General features: G+C 41.9%; 1 protein-coding gene across 1 annotated transcript in view; it reads right to left on the reverse strand.

The window, feature by feature from the left end:
* Nucleotides 1-11,030, reverse strand: part of DCT (dopachrome tautomerase) — a 30,894-nt gene extending 19,864 nt beyond the window's left edge. The window contains exons 1-4 of the mRNA XM_059684951.1: nt 10,258-11,030; nt 4,213-4,512; nt 1,834-1,934; nt 1,530-1,696 (exon numbers count right to left, since the gene is read on the reverse strand). Of these exons, the coding sequence (XP_059540934.1) occupies nt 1,530-1,696; nt 1,834-1,934; nt 4,213-4,512; nt 10,258-10,627 (938 nt within the window). The 5' untranslated portion in view covers nt 10,628-11,030. The remainder of the gene's footprint in view (nt 1-1,529; nt 1,697-1,833; nt 1,935-4,212; nt 4,513-10,257) is intronic.
* Between the last annotated feature and the right edge of the window lie 11,636 nt (nt 11,031-22,666).

Below are 22,666 nucleotides of genomic sequence, written 5' to 3' on the forward strand. Positions count from 1 at the left end.
GCCATCCCACTGAGAGAAATAACAATTTAGAGCTGTTTCTGTGTGGGTTTTAATGGATGGTACCAGGGATGTGAGAATAGAATCAGCGCACAGGAGGATGAGAGAGGCCAGTCCCTAACATTAGGCAGGGGGGGGAATACAATGCAGGCCTCCAAGGCAGCATTCCCAAGTGTGTTCCACTGAGATGGTCTGTGAAATAAGGGTGCCAGGGTCACATAAGTGTAGGCCCCTCTTGAAGAGTAATAATTCGCTTATAGAAGAAAAGCCCTGAGACATTCTGAAACTAAAAAAAAAACTTTTTTAGTCAGCATTCCCTAAATTTATAGAAAACTCTGTCACGTACCACCTATTAATACCTCAAGGCATTAAAAGAAATGGTGCTTTATGAAATTATGCTAAGTCACGTAAAAAGCACTTGTTAACATCCCCCTGTGGTGTGGAGCGCTGTTCATAGGGCTGTAGCAAAAGCTTAGGAAAGAGCAATGGGATCCTGCAAGCTAGGCTTCCACCCCTGAAAGTACGCACATGCCCCGGCTCAGGGGTATTGACATTGAAGCTTTGTGCCCTGGACAGGGGAGCTAGCTCAGCAGGGTTAAAAACAGGATTTTGTAAGAAGCAAATGAATAAAGAAATCCTCTTGGGAAATTTTTTTCTGAGATCTGTGCCAGGAAAGAGAAACAAATTCAAGGACTCACTGAGGACAGACTTCTCCCTGGGCGGCAGGCTGCTTGCCTTCTTCTGTGTTCTTTAGTACTTACAGCCCGTCCTCCCCAATCCCTCTCAACTCCCAGCACCCTGTGGTCCAGCCACACCACACCGCTTCCAAAGACTTTCTAGCTTCATATATGATATTCCCTCCACCTAGGGCACACTTACCACCCTCCTCTACTTGGTTGAGGTCTGTGCCTCCTTAAAGTCTCAGAATAATCATCTCTATCTCTTAGAGTCTTTCCCCACTCCTCTCCTTGACTTTGCACATACATCTATTATGATACTTCCCACCTTGTATTGTAATTTATTTACAAGCATTCCACCTTTGTAAATATAAAACAATATTTTTAAAAGCTATATTTTATTCACTCTTATATCCCCAGCATTATTACACTGCTTAGAATATGACTGGTGCTAAAATAGTTGATCTCAAAATGATGGCCAAGCACATTCAACTCACAAATGTGACTTTCATAATTTTTTTTAAAATCCTCATCCAAGAATATGCTTTCTTATTGATTTTAAAGAGGAAGGAATGGAGGGGGTGGAGAGAGGGAGAGACCTACCGGGTATCAAACCCACAACCTGGGTATGTGACTTTTCAGTGCATGGGACTATACTCCAACCAACCAAGCCTCACCGCCAGGGCCATGCCTCTATTTTTTATTAAAGAGTTTAGAATTTTAAAAAATCCTACCTCCCCCAGGAAAGTCATTTGCAGAAACATGTAAACAGAACCCAACATGCACTAGGGACAGAAACATAAAGTGACTCGCCATCTCTCAGACATAAGAAAACCCAGTGTCAGGTGTGATTACCTATCACAGACAATTTCCCAGCTGGAGAATCTTGAGTTCTGACTAATCAGAGTCGGATCATCTTGTCTTGCTGCCCCAAGCAGTTGGTCTGTACACACGTCACACTCATTCCTCCCAGTGGCAAAGTTCCAGTAGGGCAAAGCAAAGGACTCATTGCCAATAAGTCGCTAAAAGCAAAGGACATGCCTAGTCACTTAATCCAGCCATAAGATAGAACAGGAAAGCATATAATGCAAAGAATGTTATGGGTCTTCACCAAATGTATAACAAAATGTAAGGAACCAAAAGTATGGTTTTCGCCAACCTGGAGATCTCTTTCCAGCCACAACAAATGGTACCGATGCCAGGTGACAAAGGCGGGTCCTTGGTGTGAGAAATCAATGGCCTTGTAGGGGCGTCCTGGTCCTAAAACAATTGGGAAACTAATTAGACACCACAGAACAGAGTTTTAAAAAAGTTAAACCTTACCTAGGATGTGTCTGCAAAGCCAATAAATCCATGGTGTTTTAGTCCAAAATAATTGTTTTTGTCATTTATCTTTCTGAAAGCAACAACAAAATCATTTCAGAATCAACTGGCACTTTTAGGGTGAATTCTTCAACTCTCAAAAGTTTGAATGTCAACGGAGACCCAGAGGAATTCAGGTCACTTTCAGCTTTAAAAGTTCATGTTATATATTTAATGAAATCAGAGTCTCCAAAGGAATAGATCATTAAGACCTAAATGAAATATATTTTTAAAAGATATTTTCTAACTGATTCTTTACAAATGAATACATTTACAAGGGAAGGATTAATTAAGAATAAAGCATCTTCTAATGCACTAATTCAGCATTTATATAACCAAAAAAGAACTTTCACGGATTTTGCCTTAGCCATCAATCAGTTAGAACTACTGGCTGACAAGTGTGGTCGCCGACACTAGAAGAGAGAAAAATACATTCAAACCAACTTGGCTGGCCAGTGGAAATGCCAATTTTACTGAAAAGTTGTGGGCCATTTAATCACCTCCCTGCTGCCTGTTCCATCCTTCTTCCCCCTTTCATAACAGCTTTTGATGGTTATGTAGAAACTTTAGCTAACTTTAGTTCTTTTTCAAAGTGCCTATAATAACTTCAGAGAGCTGAACAGACATGAATATAAATTTAATTCCTAGATACGAAAAGAAACTATAGTTTTTCTTTTACTCTTGAGAGACTAGCCTCTCATAACGCAAAAATTCCTCAGAGTCAGGACGGGAAAGCTATAAAGGTTTATTGCCAGAAGAGCCTCCTTATCTATCGATAGAGAAAGACAGATGTGTACTGGAGAGGCAAGTGTTTTAAAGACACATGGAGGAAAGGACTGCAGTTGCTGCTGTTGGCTGTGCAGCCCTTTTTAAATGCTTTAACCCAGAAAAAGTTTAAAGTTCTCAAAACAGAATGATGAGGGAGAATAAAATTGTATGTCAACTGTAATGGAAAATTTTGTTTTAATTCAAAAAATTAAAGTTAAAATTTAAAAAATGATGAGGAAAAATCAAGTGATGGGGGACCAGTGATAAACACGGGGACAGACAATTCCAAATAAGAAGGGGACTATTCAAAGTGAGCTTCATGTCCTCATGAACCCTCACCCCAGTGAGGGTCTCCCAAAGTGGGAATAATAGCAGGTATAACCAAAGGTTCAGAACTGCACTGAGCAGATGCTGGAATGGACTCAGCCCCTCTGGAACAAACTAGGGCTTATGGCTTTCACCTGAGTCAAAAACGACTGAGGATGGAGCAGAACCTACTAGATTAATGAAGTTCTTCCCATTCCAAGTTCTACCCAAGCCCCAATTTTTAGGATCCAGAAGGGCAAGTCACCATTTTCTCAAGCATCAAACGTAACTGTAGTCCAATAACTGAGCCAGAAGGAACACGACATTGTTGTGGCTATGCTTTTTCTTGACAATACAACTCCAGAAAAACTCTGGGGATCCCAGCAGGGCATGGGCACCGTAGATAATGACCTGGAAGTCTAAAGACTAATACGTGTGAGTTTACTGGTAATGACACACTTCCAACACACACTCTAATTCTGCCCAAAGAAGTGTCATGTGGTTTAGCATGTGTTTAGTTAAATCCTCTAATTTGAAGAAAAGGTCAGAGAGGGCTCCCATGGCCAGATTTAAAAATGTTTTCTGCTGGAATCAAAAGAAATTTGCCTTGCCCTGGCTGGTGTGGCTTAATTGGCACTGACAGGTGGCCAGTTCAAGTCCTGATCAGGGCACATACCCTGGTTTTGGGTTCTATCCCCAGTAGGGGGCATGCAGGAGGCTGCTGGTCAATGTTTCATATCAATGTTTCTCTCTCACTCTCTCTCTAAATTCAATAAAACTATTTTTTAAAGGAATTTGCCTTCAATTCACCATCTCTTGCCTTTGAGAATTAATAGCTTTGTAGACAAGATTGGACTTCAAACTCAAAACACAAACTACAGGAAAGAACATTTTCAAATGTCTGCAGCTGATGTGCAGGAAGAAACTGCTCCAGCCTAACTTTAGGCAGCATTTGACAGTTCTCTGACTTTTTCACACACCTACCCCTTCCTTCCAGTTGTGCTCTTATTAATTAACTTGTCTGAAATTACTTTCCATCCAACTACCCCACCCCCAAACACAAACCGATGATAATATGCGTTAATCTAAGGGGGAAACCCACCTAATAATGTATCTCTAACAGAATAATAATGAAGCCACACAAAGAAATCATAAATGCTGCAGTTGGCGATCTGTGGCTGGGTCCCGTTGGGCCCAAGTAGGCCCAGCCAGTGTTGCGTGGTGATCACGTAGTCAGGGTGTGTGGTGTTCTTCGCGAGGTCTAAGGCACCCAAGAACTGCTCCCTCTCCTGAGGGGTCAAAAAATGAATGTTCTTTCGAACAACTGGTGGTTTCTTCTGATCGCAGTTGGGACCAGTCCAGCCAAACTTGCAGTCTCCACAGTTAAAGCCAGCAAAGTTTCCTAGAGTATTTGGGATAGGAGGGAGGGAGGGGGGAGAGAGGGATAGAAGAAGTAAGTTTATGTCCTTTGGAATAAATGTCTGAAGTTGAACTTTGGGATAGAATGGATGAGAAGATGACGGTGCTTGCAAGGGGGAAAAGAAAGCCAATTTCCTTCCCTTACTCTCTCTCTTTTTTTTTTTTATTGCTTAAAGTATTACAAAGAGTATTACATATGTCTCCTTTTTCCCCCCCGCCCTTGACAATCCCCTGGCCTCCCCTACCCCCCAGTGTCTTATGTCCATTGGTTATGCTTATATGCATGCATACAAGTCCTTTGATTGATCTCTTACCCACCCCCCTCCTGCCCTCCCACCCTCCCCGGCCTTCCTGCTGTAGTTTGACAGTCTGTTCGAGGCAGCTCTGCCTCTGTATCTATTTTTGTTCATAAGTTTACAATGGTCTTTATTATCCAGAAATGAGTGACATCATGTGGTATTTTTCCTTCATTGACTGGCTTATTTCACTTAGCATAATGCTCTCCAGTTCCATCCATGCTGTTGCAAATGGTAAGATTTCCTTCTTTTTTACAGCAGCATAGTATTCCATCATGTAGATCTACCTCCCTTACTCTCTTGAAATGTTTGTATCTCAAAGTGAACTGGACACTAGAGTGTTTCCTAGAAATTTTTCCTGCAAAGAAACAGGATATCAAGTGTATTACATGCTGTTATGGACTCAACTGTGTCTCCCCCTCAAACTAATATGTTGAAGTCCTAACCCCTAAGTCCTCACAATATAACTGTATTTGCAGACAGGGTCTTTAAAGAGGTAATTAAGTTAAAAGGAGGTCATTTGGGTGGCCCCCTAATCTGCTATGACTGGTGTCCTTATAAGAAGAGGAAAGTTAAACACAGATGGTTGCTCAGATAGTGATGACACAGGTAGAAGACAGCCAAACCTGCCAACATCTTGATCTTGGACGTTAGGCCTCCAACTGTGAGAAAATGAATTTCTGTCAGCTAGTCTGTGGTGCTTTGTTATGATAGCACTAGTAATCTAAGCACATGTTGTCATCTATACTCTCCTTCCTCTCATGGGTCATGCAGGGTGGCCCTTCCTAATTCTCTCTATCTCCCTACCTGAGACCGAGCGGCAGCCTCAATGTCCACCTGTTGAGCCCCGCTATCCTGTGGCATACACTAAAAGGCTGACACAAGACAGCTCGTTGGTTTAGAGGAGAGAATATACACTAAGCTAAAGGTGAAACCAACATATATAAGCTGATTTCCAAGAATTCAGGTGAAATCTAACATTAAGAAAGTTGGTTCATTTCACAAAGGAGACAGAGTTAATGCAAAATCAATGAAGACTGGCAGGTCATAAAGGTGAATTGGCTGCCTTGGTGTCAGGAAGTGCAAATCACTGCGGGTTCCCTGTGTTTGCACAAATGTCTCTGCTCTTTCAATCCAGAGAATGAGAACTAGGCAACCAATCAATGTGTCTCTCTCACATCAATGTTTCTCTCTGTCTCTTACCCTCCCTTCCACTCTCTCTAAAACTCATTGGAAAAATATCCTCAGGTGAGGATGAACAAAAAAAATTGTACATCAACTATTATTGAAAAATAAAAAAATTAAAAATTCATGTTATACCATGTCTCAGAGAAAATATTCCAAAGCTCTGCAGATCCTTTTCATTTTTTAGCTTCTAAACCTGATCTCAAAAATCTGTTAAAATGCTGATGACAACTGAAAAGTGCAACAACTTAAAACCCTAGAGCCCAAATGTTTATTTCTTTAATTTAGACTTCCTAGTAGTTCCTTACATCAATTTAACATGTTATTTTTTCCCCTTAATCCACCATAGCAACAGCAAAAAAAAAAAAAAAAAAAATAGAGGGCCCTTTTAGAAATGAAGAGAAAGAAAAAATAAAGGATCCCTAGATACCAGTCTATCTAGCACTGAGTATGTCTTTGAGCAAAAAATAAAATTAAAAAGACAAAGTCCAATATCTACTTAGGACTGGGATAGAAATGGAAAGAGACTAAGGGCAACCAAACAATGCACGTTCCTACACGAACTACATCAGCTCAACCTCAGAAAGCTATTAGGCTAAATAAGCTTAAAGACCACCGATTAGTGGATTTATAAGGAGCTCTAAATAGCTATTCCTTTTAATTAGAGATTCTATTATTTTAATAACAATACTTTATACTCACATAGGGCCTTTCATCTACAGAGCTCAAAAGGATTTTACAGGTGTGGTTTCATCATTATCCCCATTCCAGAGATTGGAAAATGGAGGCACTTAGTCACTTGTACAAACAAGAAGTGCTCAGACAACTATTCAAAAACTATTTGGTGTGCATGTTTTTCAAAAGTCTAAAGACACAGCTGCAACTGGTTAGTCTCAGAAAAGCCATGTGGCAGGTATGACTTATAAAGTGAATGGCTAAGTCTCCTGAAATTCAGCTCTTCCTGACAATTAAGTTCAATAACGTTTGTTTTCAATTTATCCCCACAGAGAATAGAGAAATGAGAAATTCTCTCTAGAGAATTTGAGCACATAATTTAGAGTTACCCACCCCCCCTCGGAGTTTGCATTTATTTTAATTAAATAGGCTAAAATATTTTACCAACTTCGAGGTCATAGAAACTATGGTGTTAATTTTTATTTTCATTTTTATTTTTTGTGTGGTAAGAACACTTACATTTTTAAATGTGTAATACATTATTGTAGGTACAAAACTATAGAACTCTCAGTTATTTTGCTCAATCTGATTAATTTAGATAACTCATATAAGTGGAATCATGCAGTTTTTGTCTTTCTGTGACTAATTTATTTCTTTAGCAAAATATCCTCCAGGTTCATTCATGTGTTACATATTACAGAATTTTCTTCCTTTTTTGGCTGAATAGTATTCAATTGCACATATATACCGCTTGGCTAGGTTGTGGAGAAATTGGAAACCTTATGCACTATTGGTGGGAATGCAAAATGGGGCAACTGCTTATGGATAACAGTATGAATGTTCTTCAAAACTTAAAAATAGAACTATTATATGATCCAGCAATCCCACTTTGGGGTATTTATCCAAAGGAATTGAAATTGAGGTCTCGAAGAAATATTAGTATCCCCACGCTCATTGCAGCACTATTCCCAATAGCTAATATGTGGGAACAACCTAAATGTCCAGCAATAGATGAATGGTGTGCTTATTTTTCCACTGATTTAACAAAGTTCAAGGTCATCAGTAGCCTATTTGCCACAAGCTAATCTATACTTCTTTTTTTTTTTTTTAATCCTCACCAGAGGATATTTTTCCATTGATCTTTAGAGAGAGTGGAAGAGAAAGGGAAAGACAGAGAAATATCGATGTGAGAGAAACACATCAATTGGTTGCCTCCTGCACGCACCCCAACCAGGGTCCCGGATGGACACCCGAGGTATGTGCCCTTAACTGGAATTGAACCTGGGATCCTTCAGTCCACAGGCCAATGCTCTATCCACTGAGCCAAACTGGCTAAGGCTATACTTCTTTAAATTTTGGGTGACCCCAGTGAATTCCAAAGGTCCTATTTGCAAAGTAATTATGAGGCTACCAGAGAAGAGGGCTTTGGAGCTCTCAAGATTAGTTTTAAATCGTAAAGACTGGCTCTTAAACCATGAAAAAGCTACCCTAGAAAGGCAAGCAACTCACTCTTTAGGAAGAATATAGGGAAAGACATGTGTCTTGCTTTAGGACATATGACACATCACAGTGATTACTGTGCCTACTAAATAACTTTCCAGCTCAGTCACTAAGGACTTAGTCTGGTGCCCTGAGACCCAAAGAAAAAGACCATCTCCCCAGTGTAAGTGGAGCCATCCAAAGTGAGGATGGAAAGAACTATGGTCCTGTATGAGTCCGGATAAACCAGCTCATGGAAGAGGAGGGTAAGCCATAACCTGGTAGTGGGTCTCAGAAGCAGTCATGGCCATGACAATGTCTGGAGTTGGAGACCATACACCACACACCTTGAGGAAGCCCTGCTTCCTTTGACTGGCTTATGGACATGAGAGGTCCTTACAGTCTGGACTTAGAGGACAGGCCCCGTTCCTGGCCCTCTGCCTCGTAGGTATGTTTATCCTCCTCAGACAGGGGATTCCTTGTATGTTTTGAATGTAGGCCACCATGACCCCAAGTTTCTGTCACTTCTAGAGAAATATTTATAAGCATTCCCCCAGGAAAGAGAAATTACAATTATCCCTTCAATTCTGCCACTCTCTGTTCTTCCCATCCCCATCTTTTTTAAAAAAAGCTTGTAACACAGGTCAAAAAGATAAAGTAGATGGTGATAAGAAGAATGGACATTTATATCTGACTTCTTAATACCTTCTGTCTCAGAGATTTCCAACCTGTGTACTTGCGGTACTCTAACATTGATTGATCCGGAAATAAGTGTTCTGGAAGAAATTTTGATTCAGTCCATACAAAGAAATTACTGTGTGGTGTGGTTTCCAATCACCCAAGTAATATGAAACCTGCTGTTTCTCATTAGACTGCAAAGCCATGAGAATCTATGAGATAATGTCTATAGAAGCAAATGTTCAATTGGTTTAGAAAAATGGACAGTAATATTCAATATGCTATTAAAAACTCCTGGTCACAATTAATACTCAAGGCAAAATTAATAATTTCTTTGAGTCATAGAATTAACAATATGACTACAAAATGATTTTAAAGCCAGAATTATTTTTAAAGTTTAAAAATACCAACATCACTCCTACTTTAATATCACAATCTTTTGTACATTCTCTTAGTTTACTTTTTACAACCTTACATAGTTCAATTATCTGTATTTTCCAGGTTTTGGTATCATATAAAAATATAGTACAACATAATTTAAAAGGGAAAACTCCTTATGCAGCTGGATATGCGGGACAGTGTCGAAGGGCTTTGCTAAAGTTGCCGCTTATGTTTTCTGTGTTTCAAATGCCCTGCCCGCCTTTGAGAGTTTGTCATGGCTGTCACAGCTGCTGAGCCCAGTGAGGAGGACCTGCGAAGGCTCAGAAGAGCCAGAGGCATAAGAAGTGCGCAGAGATTTCAAACAAACGGTTCATAAGAGAGACTAATGCCGAAAAGAGGGACACTGCGCAACTGTGAAATGCCCACATCGAACCCAGAAAAGAGAGAGAAAAGCCATTGCTCTCTGATAACAATCCTCCCTCCCCAGATCACAGAGACAGCTTGGCCCCGCCACATCTCTCCAGCTTTGGCAAAGTTACGACCCACCCAGGCATAACGTCCCTCTGCGTGAGACCTGTCGAAATGTTCAAAACTCGGACACTCAGACAACAGAACACCTGCCTTCCACGCCCGTCTTCCAGATGCCAACCTCACCCGCCCCTTTCTTCAACAAGTGCAAACCCATTTCGGGAGAGTGCATTGACTCCATCGTGAAAGGACTTGCTCTGGTTTTCAAAGCTGACTCCTGAGCCCTGTAGCTTCCAACAGACAAGCCAATGGTATGTTGGCATGAGTTCATATAGCCAGGCTTGGCTCATGCCATATTTACTTAGATTCCATAACTACATGTACTAGAGGGCGTGAAGAATCTAAGCAAGACATTAGCCTTCCTCAATTTGCTCCCTATGAGACACAAACTTGGATTGCCTTGCAGAGCCTGGCCTAGCCATCTCTTCGCTGGGGCTCCTTTCCCAACTGGGCCCTCCCCACTCAGTTAGGGGCAGGCCAGGTCTCCCCCCGGGGGTCTGCCTCACCTGTGCAGTTGCAGGTCCGGTTGAAGAACTTCCGTGGCCACCGTTCTCGGTCATCCTGGTTTCTCAGGACATAAGGACCACTCCAGGGCCTGGTGTCGGCTTGCACCTCCGTGCACTGGCCCCGGCCCTCTTGAGAGCCACAGACGTTGGCCGGCTCCACACCCAGCGGCGGGCAGCACTCCTTGGCCACCAGGCTGGCCACCGTCATGCAGACTCGGGGGAACTGGGCCCGGGCTCCGGGCAGCATTCCACAGCCCAGCCAACTGAGCAGAAGCCCCCACCAAAGAGAGCGCATGGCTTTACACTCTGGGAACTTTCTCTCTCCTCCTATACTGCTTTCTTCTTGTCTTCCACTCGAGCTCTTGAGCATTCACTCCGTTTTTTATTTTTGTTTGTTTTTGTTGTTTTGTTTTGTTTTTGTATATTTTTGTTTTGCGGTCTGTTCCTCTCCTCTTTAAAAAATACCCACAAAATCACAGAACCCACGCATGTGCACGTGTGTACATGCACACGCACAGACTATTTTATGTGATCCAAACAACTCAAACAAATTTAATTTTATAGAAGTGCCTCTAACAGCCAGATTTAATGAGGGTAGCGCTTCTCACCATCTTCCCCGTTAAATCAGGCTTTGTCTAATTGAGTTAATTTGCAGAGCACTCCAGTCATACTACTTATTATGCTGGTATTTTTAACCCCCCTCCTTTACTCCTTAGCCCATGACTTTAATTGCCTTGAACTCAGTTCAAAAGCCAAACACCGGGCTGCCTTTATTCTGTCTGGATTGCCAGCCACCGGGCCTCGTGGGGTTTGTGTAAGGGCTGGGAGAAGCCATCATTAGGGGGATTAGTGTTAGAGAAAGCCTCATGGTTAGCACATGACCCAAAGTGCACAATGAAGTAGATAAAGTTTCTGGCCCTGTTTCAAGAGGGTAAAACCATCTTCATTATCTGGGCTCATGTGCTCCAGCCAAGCTTGTGACCTCAGACTTCCCAGGGAGTCAATAGATGCAGTGAGCTCGTTGTCAAAGGCCCTTTACAGACAAGCGTGCGTTGCTAACTACATTCACTCCTGACTGCTCCCTGACGTGCTAGGAAGACCGCTACAGGAGGTCACACAGCTTCAGAAATAAAGAAACATTTATTTAGGGATGGCATACAACGAATTGCTTCGTTCCACAATTAGGGACCCTCTTCCTTCCAAATAATAAGGTACTATTCTGCTATTCAGCACATCCAGCCTGCAGATTTTTTCTTAATTACATGAAGTACCAGCCACAAGAAATTCAAAATTGTCATTATCTAATTGTAAGGAAGGGTTTGCCAGTGACATCTTTGATTTATGCTAAGTTAAGCATTGTCGATCTAGAAGGCAATGCCTCCCCTAGTGCTTCTGGGGCATCACGGGGAGGGGGTTTGTCCAGATTCATCAGAGCATCCATTCACTTCTTCACAGTGGAAACAGGACTGTCTGAGTTCCAAAAGGGTATATACAGACTGCTGACAGTCCAAACAGTTCCTAAGAATACTTTATATTAGGGCATAAAGATACAGAATGTTATTTCCAGAGCAATTTCCTAAGGTTAAAACATTTTCTATAGCTGTTCCCATCCCACGTACTTCTATGTCACCCCATGATATTAAGTTGTTGTCACTAATTAAATGACAGTTTTCAACCCTGACTGTCCACCAAAGCCAGCCTGTACCCCAAGCCCAATGAAGCAGAATCTCTGAGAGTGTGACCCAGACATCAGTCTTTTTCATAAGTTCTCTAGGCCAGTGGTCGGCAAACTGCGGCTCACGAGCCACATGCAGCTCTTTGGCCCCTTGAGTGTGGCTCTTCCACAAAATACCGACTTCTGCACATGGGCCACGAAGTGTCAATAGCACTGTATGTGCATGCCCACACGTGGTATGTTGTGGAAGAGCCACACTCAAGGGCCCAAAGAGCCGCATGTGGTTCGCCAGCTGCAGTTTGCCAATCACTGCTCTAGGCCAAGAATCACTGGGTCAGAATAAGACACAGCTCCAGTGGAAATGTGGAAATAGAGTCAGCTAAAATATTCCACGTATGTTATGTTCCTAGGCTGCCTTAACAAGCTACCATAGTCTGGGTGGCTTAAAATAACTGAAATGTATTCTCTCACAGTTCTGAGGAACAGAAATTCAAAACGGATGTGTCTGTGGGACTGCGCTCTCTCTAAAGTTCTGGAGGGGCATCCTTCTTGCCTAACGTAGCTTCTAGGGGCTGCCACCATTCCTCAGCATCACTCCGATCTCTACCATGGCCACATGGCCTCCTCTCTTCTGTCTGTGTCTCTCCTCTCAGTGTCTCTTATAAAAATACTTGTCAGTGGCTGTAGGAACCAGCTGGATCATCCAAAGACCCTTTATCATTTAAGTTCCCATTCACAGTTTCTGAGGCATATAATGGCTTTTTGGAGGCCCTATTCAACACACTATGTCATGGAGATGAAGCTTGAACAATACTTGAATTTCAGTATCTCAGATTTAGAAGGGTATTTTGGAGCTCATTCATCCCATGTGTATTTATCGACCCTCTTTATGCCAACCTTGTCCCACTTGGGGATTTAACTCATGTTTTGTGATGCCCTGGTTCCATAAATATTAGATTCAAAGTTTGTGATTATTGACATGGAGTCAATGAGTCTTATGTCAGAATGCCCCCAGATCTAGGTCATGCAATCTCATTTCTTTCATAACAGCACTTGCTAAATAACTCCCCTGGTCTGTGGCTTTAAATGCAGGCTATCATGACTTTCCGTATTATATCTCTGGCCCTGATCTCAGCTGTGAGCTCCAGATTCATATACCTAACTTACTCCTTGACCTCTCACTTGGAGATCTAGACACTCCTCACTTAACATGTTCAAAGCAGAACTTTTGCTTTCTCTTCCCAGATTTGTTTCTCGTAAGTCTTCTCCACCTTGGTAAAGAATGCCCCCACAGTCCTGTAATTGGTCCTTGGTTTTTCTCTTTTTCACCTTGCCTATATGTGCTTCCCCTTGCACTTGGAGTAAAACCTAAGATCCTTTCCATGCACTACTCAAAATGTGGTTTACAGATCCACAGACATGTGTTCCTGGTCTGCATCAAGGTATCTTATATAATAAAAGCTTAATATGCTAAGTGTCTGGTCATCCAGTTGGCTCTTCAACCAATCAAAGCATAATATGCTAATGATATGGTAAGGCTGCTCAACTGCTCACTATGACATGCACTGACCAGGGGGGGTGGGGGGGAGGGGCAGTCAACTGGTCGACCAGTCGCTATGACATGCACTGACCACCAGGGTGCAGATGCTCCGACCAGTAGGTTATCCTGCTGCTGGGTTCCAGCCTATCAGGACTGAGCAAGATGGGCCAGACATGCCCTGGAGCCCTCCCACTGTTCCTCCCTAGCTGGCCAACCTCCCAAATCCCTCCCCGGCCCCAATCATGCACCGGTGGGGTCCCTCGGCCTGGCCTGCACCTTCTCGCAAACTGGGACCCTCAGGGGATGTCAGAGAGCCAGTTTCAGCCTGACAGAAGAACAATCGGTCACTATGACACACACTGACTACCAGGGGGCAGACGCTCAATGCAGGAGCTGCCCCCTGGTGGCTAATGAGCTCCCACAGGGGGAGCACCACTCAGCCAGAAGCTGGGCTCATGGCTGGTGAGTGCAGCAGCAGTGGCGGGAGCCTCTCTGCAGCAGCACTAAGGATGTCTGACTAAGGATGGGCCTAAGCCAGGGGTGGGCAAACTTTTTGACTCAAGGGCCACAATGGGTTCTTAAACTGGACCGGAGGGCCAGAACAAAAGCATGGATGGAGTGTTTGTGTGAACTAATATAAATTCAAAGTAAACATCATTACATAAAAGGGTATGGTCTTTTTTTTCAATAGTTTTATTCATTTCAAACTGGCCGGATCCGGCCCGCGGGCCGTAGTTTGCCCACGGCTGGCCTAAGCCATCAGTTGGACATCCCCCAAGGGCTCCCGGACTGTGAGAGGGCACAGGCCAGGCTTAGGGGCGCCCTTTCCCACCCCCTGAGTGCATGAATTTTGTACACTGGGCCTCTAGTATACAATAAGGACAGAAATTAAAAGTCAGCATTTAGAAACTGTCATAGCAATTTGACATTGCCACAATGTCAAGCACATGATCTGTGGACTCATCTCATTGAAGACAGGTTACAGTTAACGTTGGGGGGTGTCAAACTTGTATGGTGTTGATCTTGTAGCACATGCTGCAAACTAACCATGTTGGATTACATGTTGGTCTGTGGCTGATTTTTTTTTTTAATTTTTAAAGCTCTTTACCATAGGTAGTTTGATAGCTGGTGTATAAGATCCTCCATGATCTGTCCCTCACCCACCTTGCTCTCCCTCTTATTCTGCAGTAGCAGAGCACAGTAACCACTCTGTTACTCAAACATGTGTTCATTTCTTTTTATAAAATTGATTTAAGAGAGAAGGGAGAGGGAGAAATAGAAACATCAATGATGAGTGAGAATAATTGATCAGCTGCCTCCTGCATGCCCCACACTGGGGATTGAGCCTGAAACCAGGGCATGTGCCCTTGACTGGAATCAAACCCAGGACCTTTCAGTCTGCAGGGTAACACTCTATTCACTGAGCCAAACCAGCTAGGGCAAATATGTGTTCATTTCCACCCTGGCCTTTGTACTGCCTTTTCCTCTGCATGGTACGTTCACGCTCAGAATCCTCCTTGTCACTCAGGTTTCAGTGACATATTAGCTCCTAAGAGGTCATCCCAAACCATTCACTTTACTGTGTCTACACAGTCACCTACTCTCTATCATATTGCATTATTTGTTCTTCATAGCATTTATTACTATTTAAAATTATCTTATTTATTGGTTTAGTTGTTGATTGTCTGTCTCCTCTATTCAAGTTCTTCCAGGAGACCAAGAAACTTAACCATGTCCTATTTCCAATGTCAAGAACAGTACTGGCAAAGAGTGTCAACTTGGTAACAATTGATGAGTAAATACTCCCAATTCTTAATTTTTAATTTCATCAGCAAAGCCTCACCATTATAGAAATTGGTTTTATACAAATTAAATGTTACTAATTTTACTACATAAAATAACTTTAGACTAATAAGCACATGTTGGTCTGTGTTGAGGGCTCCTTTTAAGATTTTGTTACATTACTAAAAATGTTTTAAAACCACTGGCTACACATCACCAATAACAGCAAATTTTCTCCTCACTGTTTCTGACAAGGTATCACCAGTGTCTGGTTAAATACATCTGATATTGTTTATACTGTGGCAAAGAAAGCAATAATGGGAAATTGCCTAATACTCACTTCTACTCTCATTTCATTGGCAAAAGCAAGTCTCATGGTCAAGACTGCTGTTCTCAAAGACAGGGGCTTTGTAAGGAGGATCTCTACAGGGAGAGTCAGCAAATATTTCATTTTCACTGCATTTAAAATTAACTTAAATGTCTCATATAGCTTAAATGTCTCATACAGCTTTAACACTGCTGCTCTAAAATCAAATGTCTCTCCTATCTCCATTCCTTGTGCTTTCTTATGGAACTTTCTTTTGTTTGTTCAGTTACAATAATAAACAGAAATATACCATATTTTTCCATGTATAAGACACTATTTTTTTCTAAAATTGTTAAAATGAAAATTGAGGGGTGTCTTAGACATGGAAGTCAGCCGAGGAGGGAGCCACGAGGGTGCGCAGCTGCCCATATCTTGCCAAACAGGCTTCCTCCAATCAGGAGCATTATTGTTACTGACATCAGCTGATGCCGTAATTGGAGGTGGGTGTGGAGAGTGTGCAGATGAAACAGGGACTGGGGCGTTCTGAGCCCATAAAGATGTCAAAAGATAAATACTGGTAAGCGATTGTCTTACTGTGCAAAATTCAAACTGAATGTAATCAGCTATGCAAAAGATCATTGAAATAGAGCTGCAGAGAGACCATTTGAACCTCCTCCTCCCACTGAGTGTATGGTCAGACAGTGGAGAAAACAGGAAGAACAACTCCTGAAGATGCTAAAAAGAAGGCCATAAGAGGAAAACCAGCAAAGTGGGCAAACTTGGAGCAGAGGCTTAGGACTTGGATTATGGAGCAGCGCCAGAGTGGCTTATGTGTGTTGGCCAAGCTATTCAATGTCAGGCAAGAATGTTTGCAAGCGAAATGAACATTGTTGATTTTAGAATGGCAAAATGGTGCTTCAATCTCGTGAGGAGAGAAGGGTTGTCCATGAGAACATGAACAAAATTAGCCCAGAAAATGCCACCAGTTTATGAGGATGGTCTCACATATACAGTGACTAAGAAGACAACAGTGATACAATAGAAGTTGAAGAAATTGATATGTCTGGAACTAATAGTGATGAAGAAGAGAGCAGTGATGCAACAGAGGCTGAATAAAGTGAATAGATATGCTGCATAGTATCATAGTACTGGTATGTAAATATTACCTGCAGTAATTACTAAATAAAAATGTGTTCTGTTTTATGTTTAAAATAATTGATTTCTTAATTTGGGGTTGGAAAAGTGGGAGGCATCTTATACATGGGGGAATCTTATACATGGAAAAATACTGTATTTTCTCAGTTCTGGAGGCTAAAAGTCCAAGATCAAGGTGTCAGCAGGGTTAGTTTCTACTGAGGCCTCTCTTCTTGGCTTATCGACTAATGAACACCACTATTATGTTGGCTGTCCTCTTGCTCTCTCTTCACATGGCTTTTCCTCTGTGTCCCCTTGTGTGTCCAAATTTTCTCTTCTAATAAGGACACCAGACATAATGGATTAATCTCACCCTAACAGCCCCATTTTAACTTAATCACCTCTTTAAAGTCCTACCTCCACATAATGTCACATTTTGGGGGTTAAAGTTTTAATATATGAATTTTGGGAGAACACAGTTCAACCCATAACAGACTCTAAATGCATGAGTTCACTGTCATTTCTATTCAATGTTGTCATATTAAATTGGTGTGCCAAGCAATGTGATTTCTCTCTTTCTGGCCATAGTCTTAACCACACATTTGGTTGGTATGTCATCATTGTCTTCAGAACCCAACTCATTGATGGAAATGATCATGAGAATGTAGAGTTTTTTTGCAGGATCCTGGGGCATGCCACTCAAACAGAGTCTCCTAACTCTGGAGAATTACAGGATAGACTGAGGGGGTCCTTGAACATCATGAAATTGTATGGAGAATTTGGCATGGGTCTTTTTCCAAGAAGAAAATTCATAAATTTGTTTAGCTTTTCAATTGGATCTATGACCCAGACCTTGAGAATTCAGCATAAGCAAAACCTTAGAGTTCCCTAAGAAAAAACTTAGAAAGATACTTGGGGCACCATTGGTGCTTCCAAAGGTTGCCACAGCCATTAACCACCAGTCTGCCTCTCCACAATGGTCATGGTCATTTCGTTACACCGCATTGCCAAACTTACCAGGAAAGCACTTCATGCTAAGGGACCCATGGAAACTCACATTTCTTTATATCCTCCTCTATGCCAGGCTCTGTTCTAGGCTAGCTTTCCTTGCCTGTGTTACCCCATCTAAATTGCAATGACCAGCTACTTATGATAAAATACTTCTAATTTAAATGAATTGTTTTAATCTTCCTACCCTAGATAGAAGCCCTAAGCAGGTCAGAATCGAATTAAGAAATCTTTATCCTGCCCTAGCTGGTTTGGCTCAGTGGATAGAGTGCTGGCCTGCAAACAGAAGAGTCCCCGGTTCGATTCCGGTCAGGACACATGCCTGGGTTGTGGGCTCGATCCCCACTGTGGGGCGTGCAGGAGGCAGCCAATCAATGATTCTCTCTCATCATTGATGTTTCTACTAGTATCTCGCCCTCTCCCTTCCTCTCTGAAATCAATAAAAAAGAAAGAAAGAAAGAAAGAAAGAAAGAAAGAAAGAAAGAAAGAAAGAAAGAAAGAAAGAAAGAAAGAAAGAAAGTCCTCACCCTGATAGGGAAACTGGCCGAAGCTGAGACCGTCTGGTTCCTCCCAGCCTTGCATTAACTGAATTACCTTTTGATATCTGCCATCCTTCTACATTAAGGCACATTACAGGAAAACATCGTGTGAAACTTCTAAGGCATTTTTATATCATCTACTATACTTCACAGTGTTACTTTTATGAGGATCCTGGGGAGAGATTTCTCTCAGGGCTCAGTACCCGGAAAAGCTGTGCTTCCTCATAGCTTTTAGACCCTGTGACTCTTAGAATAATGTTTCTTTCTTTGCCTTTGCCAGTTATGAAGCTTAGAGCCAAATTTGCAGCCCTCGTGTCATGCAACTGATTCACACAAGATTTAGTTTGATATTTTCTTTCCCTTATGTTCCTGGATTCTCAGATTCTGATTTTATCCCTTTGCAAATGTATGCATTTATCCAGCCTATCTCAAATTTCTTAAGAAAGGAGACAGGGAGATATCTACGTTCATATATATTTCTGTGTCAGTCCAAAGGCAATAAACACACACCCAAGTTCTTATTTGTAAGAAAGCTAGGGCTTAGAGAAGAATTCAAGATGAATTCCTGTGAAATTGGTGTAAATCTGAGATCAAAAGGCATAAGCCAATTTCTCAGATCATGAGCATGGCTGTAATTAAATATTGCTTTCTTTCTTTCTTTCTTTTTTTTCAGAAGGAAAAGTCTTTGCTAGAAACTGCATAACGAAATCCAGGAGGAGATATTTCATGGGTGTTTTGAGACCATTTGTTGCCAATGGCAGCTATAAAACCAAGGAGTATTCTTAGGAATGTTCTGAGACCCAGTCAAGAGAGGCAGCTGAGCATCATAAAACTAAATAAATAATCTGAGTGTAGAAAAGTGCTTGATTAGAAAGCAATTCATTTTACCCTCTTCTTTTACAGTCGAGGCAAGCATCTCAATGAAAGAGATGATCTGCAAGCTTATTTTTCATTTCAGCATCTTGCATGTAAGAAGGACCTGATGCATGTTCATGGGAGTGAACTGAATTACATACTTTAGAGAATTGTGAGTGAATGATACAGGGTGTGTCTGCAAAACTTGCAGAGAGGATGCCAGTTTGTGCTTTTCCTACATTCAAAGGAAGACTCAATACCTGGTAAGCAACCAAATGGGGTGCTAAATGTTTCAGAGCTCCCCTACCTGTTTTGGCTCAGTGGATAAAGCGTCAGCCTGTGAACTGAAGAGTCCCAGGTTCCGTTCTGGTCAAGGGCATATGCCTGGGTTACGGGCTCATCCCCAGTAGGGGGCGCATAGGAAGCAGCCGATCAATGACTGTCATCATTGATGTTTCTATCTCTCTCTCCCTTTCCCTTCCTGTCTGAAATAAATTAAAAAATATTTATAAATAAATAAACATATGTTTTAGATCTGTTGCTAAGATTAATCGGAAAAATCACCTGTATCTTTCTTCTGCTTGTGAGCAAGATGCCTGCTCTTTTCTCCAGGCCTCTGAATGTGAAAACCCTCCCCGTTTTTAGTCCCTGCTGGACTCCTCTGGCTGATGCTTTTTGATCTATTCTCTGCTGCCACATCATGGGGGAAAGAGATTATATTTTTTCCTGTGTCCAAATTGTTTCCTGAATGCTGGGCATCTGTACTGATAAGGGTTTTGCTTTCTATATCTAAGAGCTTTTCTCTTCTTGGTGGTGCGAATTGTTCTTCAATGGAATTACGGGTTAAGGATGGGCTGTGTGGCTTCTGGTATTTCAGTTGGATGCATTTTTCCCTTCTGTATGCATTTTTTGATATTCTATCCTTAAGGCTGTGTTTATACATCAAACACATTTTAATTTCAGATTTTGCATCACTCCTCTATATCTTTATCTCAGTTCTTAGTTATACAACTTGTGTCCTCTAATTCTTATATTAACATTTTGTTTATTGTTTTTCATCTTGGTAATGGGTATTCAATTTGGATTTTTTTTAAATATAAAGCCCTATAATTTACTGACTGCCATGGGGAAGTAATATAGCTACTTCTGCTTCAAAATTTGCTGATCAAACTCAGCAAATACCACTTATACATTTGCAAAAGATTGCACAGGCTTCTCTAGACAACTTTAGTGCTAACAGATCCAACAGAGTTTATAAGTATGTGATTAAGACTGGTCAGGGTCTGGAAGGATCACGATATATATAGTGTCTAGTGAAAATATAAGGTCCATAACTGTGAATTCACTGTCAACATTCTGTGTGGATGGGTTGGAGTAGGGAGGCGGGGAGGAGAGGATGTGACTCTCTAGTCTCTGTGTTTGCATATATAGACTATACACAAGAACCTATTTTAGGGGCTGTTGCTGAAAAGTGGGCCTAAAGGACTGGGGAACCAGAGAGGAAAGGCGACTTGTTTTTATTCTATTTTTTACACATATTGAATTTTGAACCATGGACATTTAGTAGTTATTTTTTAATCATAAATATAAAATTTTAAGTTAAAATTTTTAGAATGATGAGTACTTGTGAGGATGACATTAGAAAGAGTGGGAGTATATTTGTAAGTAGTAAGATTACTATGGCTTTGGCACAACACAGATTTGTTTTATGAATCTTGACCCTGCTCTTACCTTGGACAATGTGGTTATTCTCTCTGAGCCTAAGTTTCCTCATCTATAAATCTGATATAACAATAACTATTATGTTTAACAATAACTATTAAATACCACACCATATATAAATTGCCTAGTAGAACCTGACACTTAGTAGGTGCTCAAAAAAGAGTGACTATAATTATTATTATTATTTCCATAAAATAATCCATTGATGCCACTGTCAGCCTTTCAAATTCCTGCACTGGCAAATCATTGGTCTGGCCTATTATGTCATTTTGTGTTTGTTTGGAGAATCATTACCTTCTTAATCAATGGCCCTTACTGCCTCTATTTCAATGGACAAGCAGGAAGAGGTTGGATGATCCCACTAGGACACTGAAAAATTTCCACTGAATATTTATTTCAGGACTTATTAATTAATACATACACATGAACATGCACACATTCATACTTATTCATATACACACATCTAATCCAAAAATCTAATTACAAGGTTCTTTTACAATATTTTTCGTTCTAAATCGGTGCTTCTAACTTCAGCATATGGGAAATATTCTTACCAATAATGCAATTTTACTACCCAGAAATGAAAAGAACTGTTCTTCCTTAGATTCTGCAAAATTTATTAAATAATGATTTCTTAAGTATGCTATTTTTTATCCTTGGAACTTAGGTTTTCCCACTATTAATGATAGTAAATATTTGTGTGGGCAAAGCTTAAATAAGTAACAGAAACTATGAGTAAATTAGATTTGAAACCACTTTTATTAATTTCAAGAGCTGACCAAAATAAATTATATCATTAAAAATAATAAAATAAAATAAATCTTCTTCAAAAAAATACTTGACCTGAACCTAATGCTCATTATTTTATATTTGCTGTCAAAAGCATCTAACCATTATGTCTGTCTGATGCTCTCTTTAAAAACGACCCCTTCTCACTTAATCTCATCTGCACTAATTCAATTACTTTTAATTTTTTATTTATTGATTTGACAGAGAGACAGAGACATCAGTTTGTTGTTCCATGTATTTATGCATTCATTGTTTGATTCTTATATATATACTAGAGGCCCAGTGCACAAAAATTTGTGCACTGGGTGGGGGGGGCTCAGCCCGGCCTGTGCCCTCTCACAGTCTGGGACCCCTCAGGAGATAACGACCTGCTGGCTTAGGCCTGCCCCCTGGTCGGGCTCAGAGCAGGGCCAATTGGGGAGTTGGGGCGCCACCCCCTGTCATGCACAGATCAGGGCAGATCGGGAGTTTGCGATGCCACCCTCAGTCATGCTCAGGGTAGGGCCAATTGCGGGGTTGGGGCACCGCCCCCTGTCACACTCAAGGCAGGGTCGATGGGGAGGTTGCAGCGCCACCCCCTGTCACGCACAGAGCAGGGCCAATAAGGGGGGTTGGGGCTTCATACCCTGTCACACACAGAGCAGGGTCAATCAGGGGGTTGGGGAGCTCCCCCCTGTCACGCACAGAGCAGGGCCCATCAGGGGGTTGGGGAGCTCCCCCCTGTCACTCACAGAGTAGGGCCGATAGGGGAGTTGGGGCACTGCCCCCTGTCACACACAGAGCAGGTCGGATCAGGGGGTTGGGGCGCCGCCCCTGTCACACTCAGGGCAGGGCCAATGGGGAGGTTATGGCTCTACCCCATCAAACACAGAGCAGGGCCCATGGGGGGGGGGGGGGAGTTGGGGCTCCACCCTTATCACCCACAGAGCAGGGCCGATCAGGGGGTTGGGGTGCCAGCACTCTCACACTCAGGGCAGGGCCGATGGGGAGGTTATGGCTCTGCCCTGTCACACACAGAGCAGGGCCGATCAGGGGGTTGGGGCGCCTTACCCTGTCAG

The sequence above is a fragment of the Myotis daubentonii genome, chromosome 2 (genome assembly GCF_963259705.1).
Source record: "Myotis daubentonii chromosome 2, mMyoDau2.1, whole genome shotgun sequence".
Lineage (NCBI taxonomy): Eukaryota > Metazoa > Chordata > Mammalia > Chiroptera > Vespertilionidae > Myotis > Myotis daubentonii.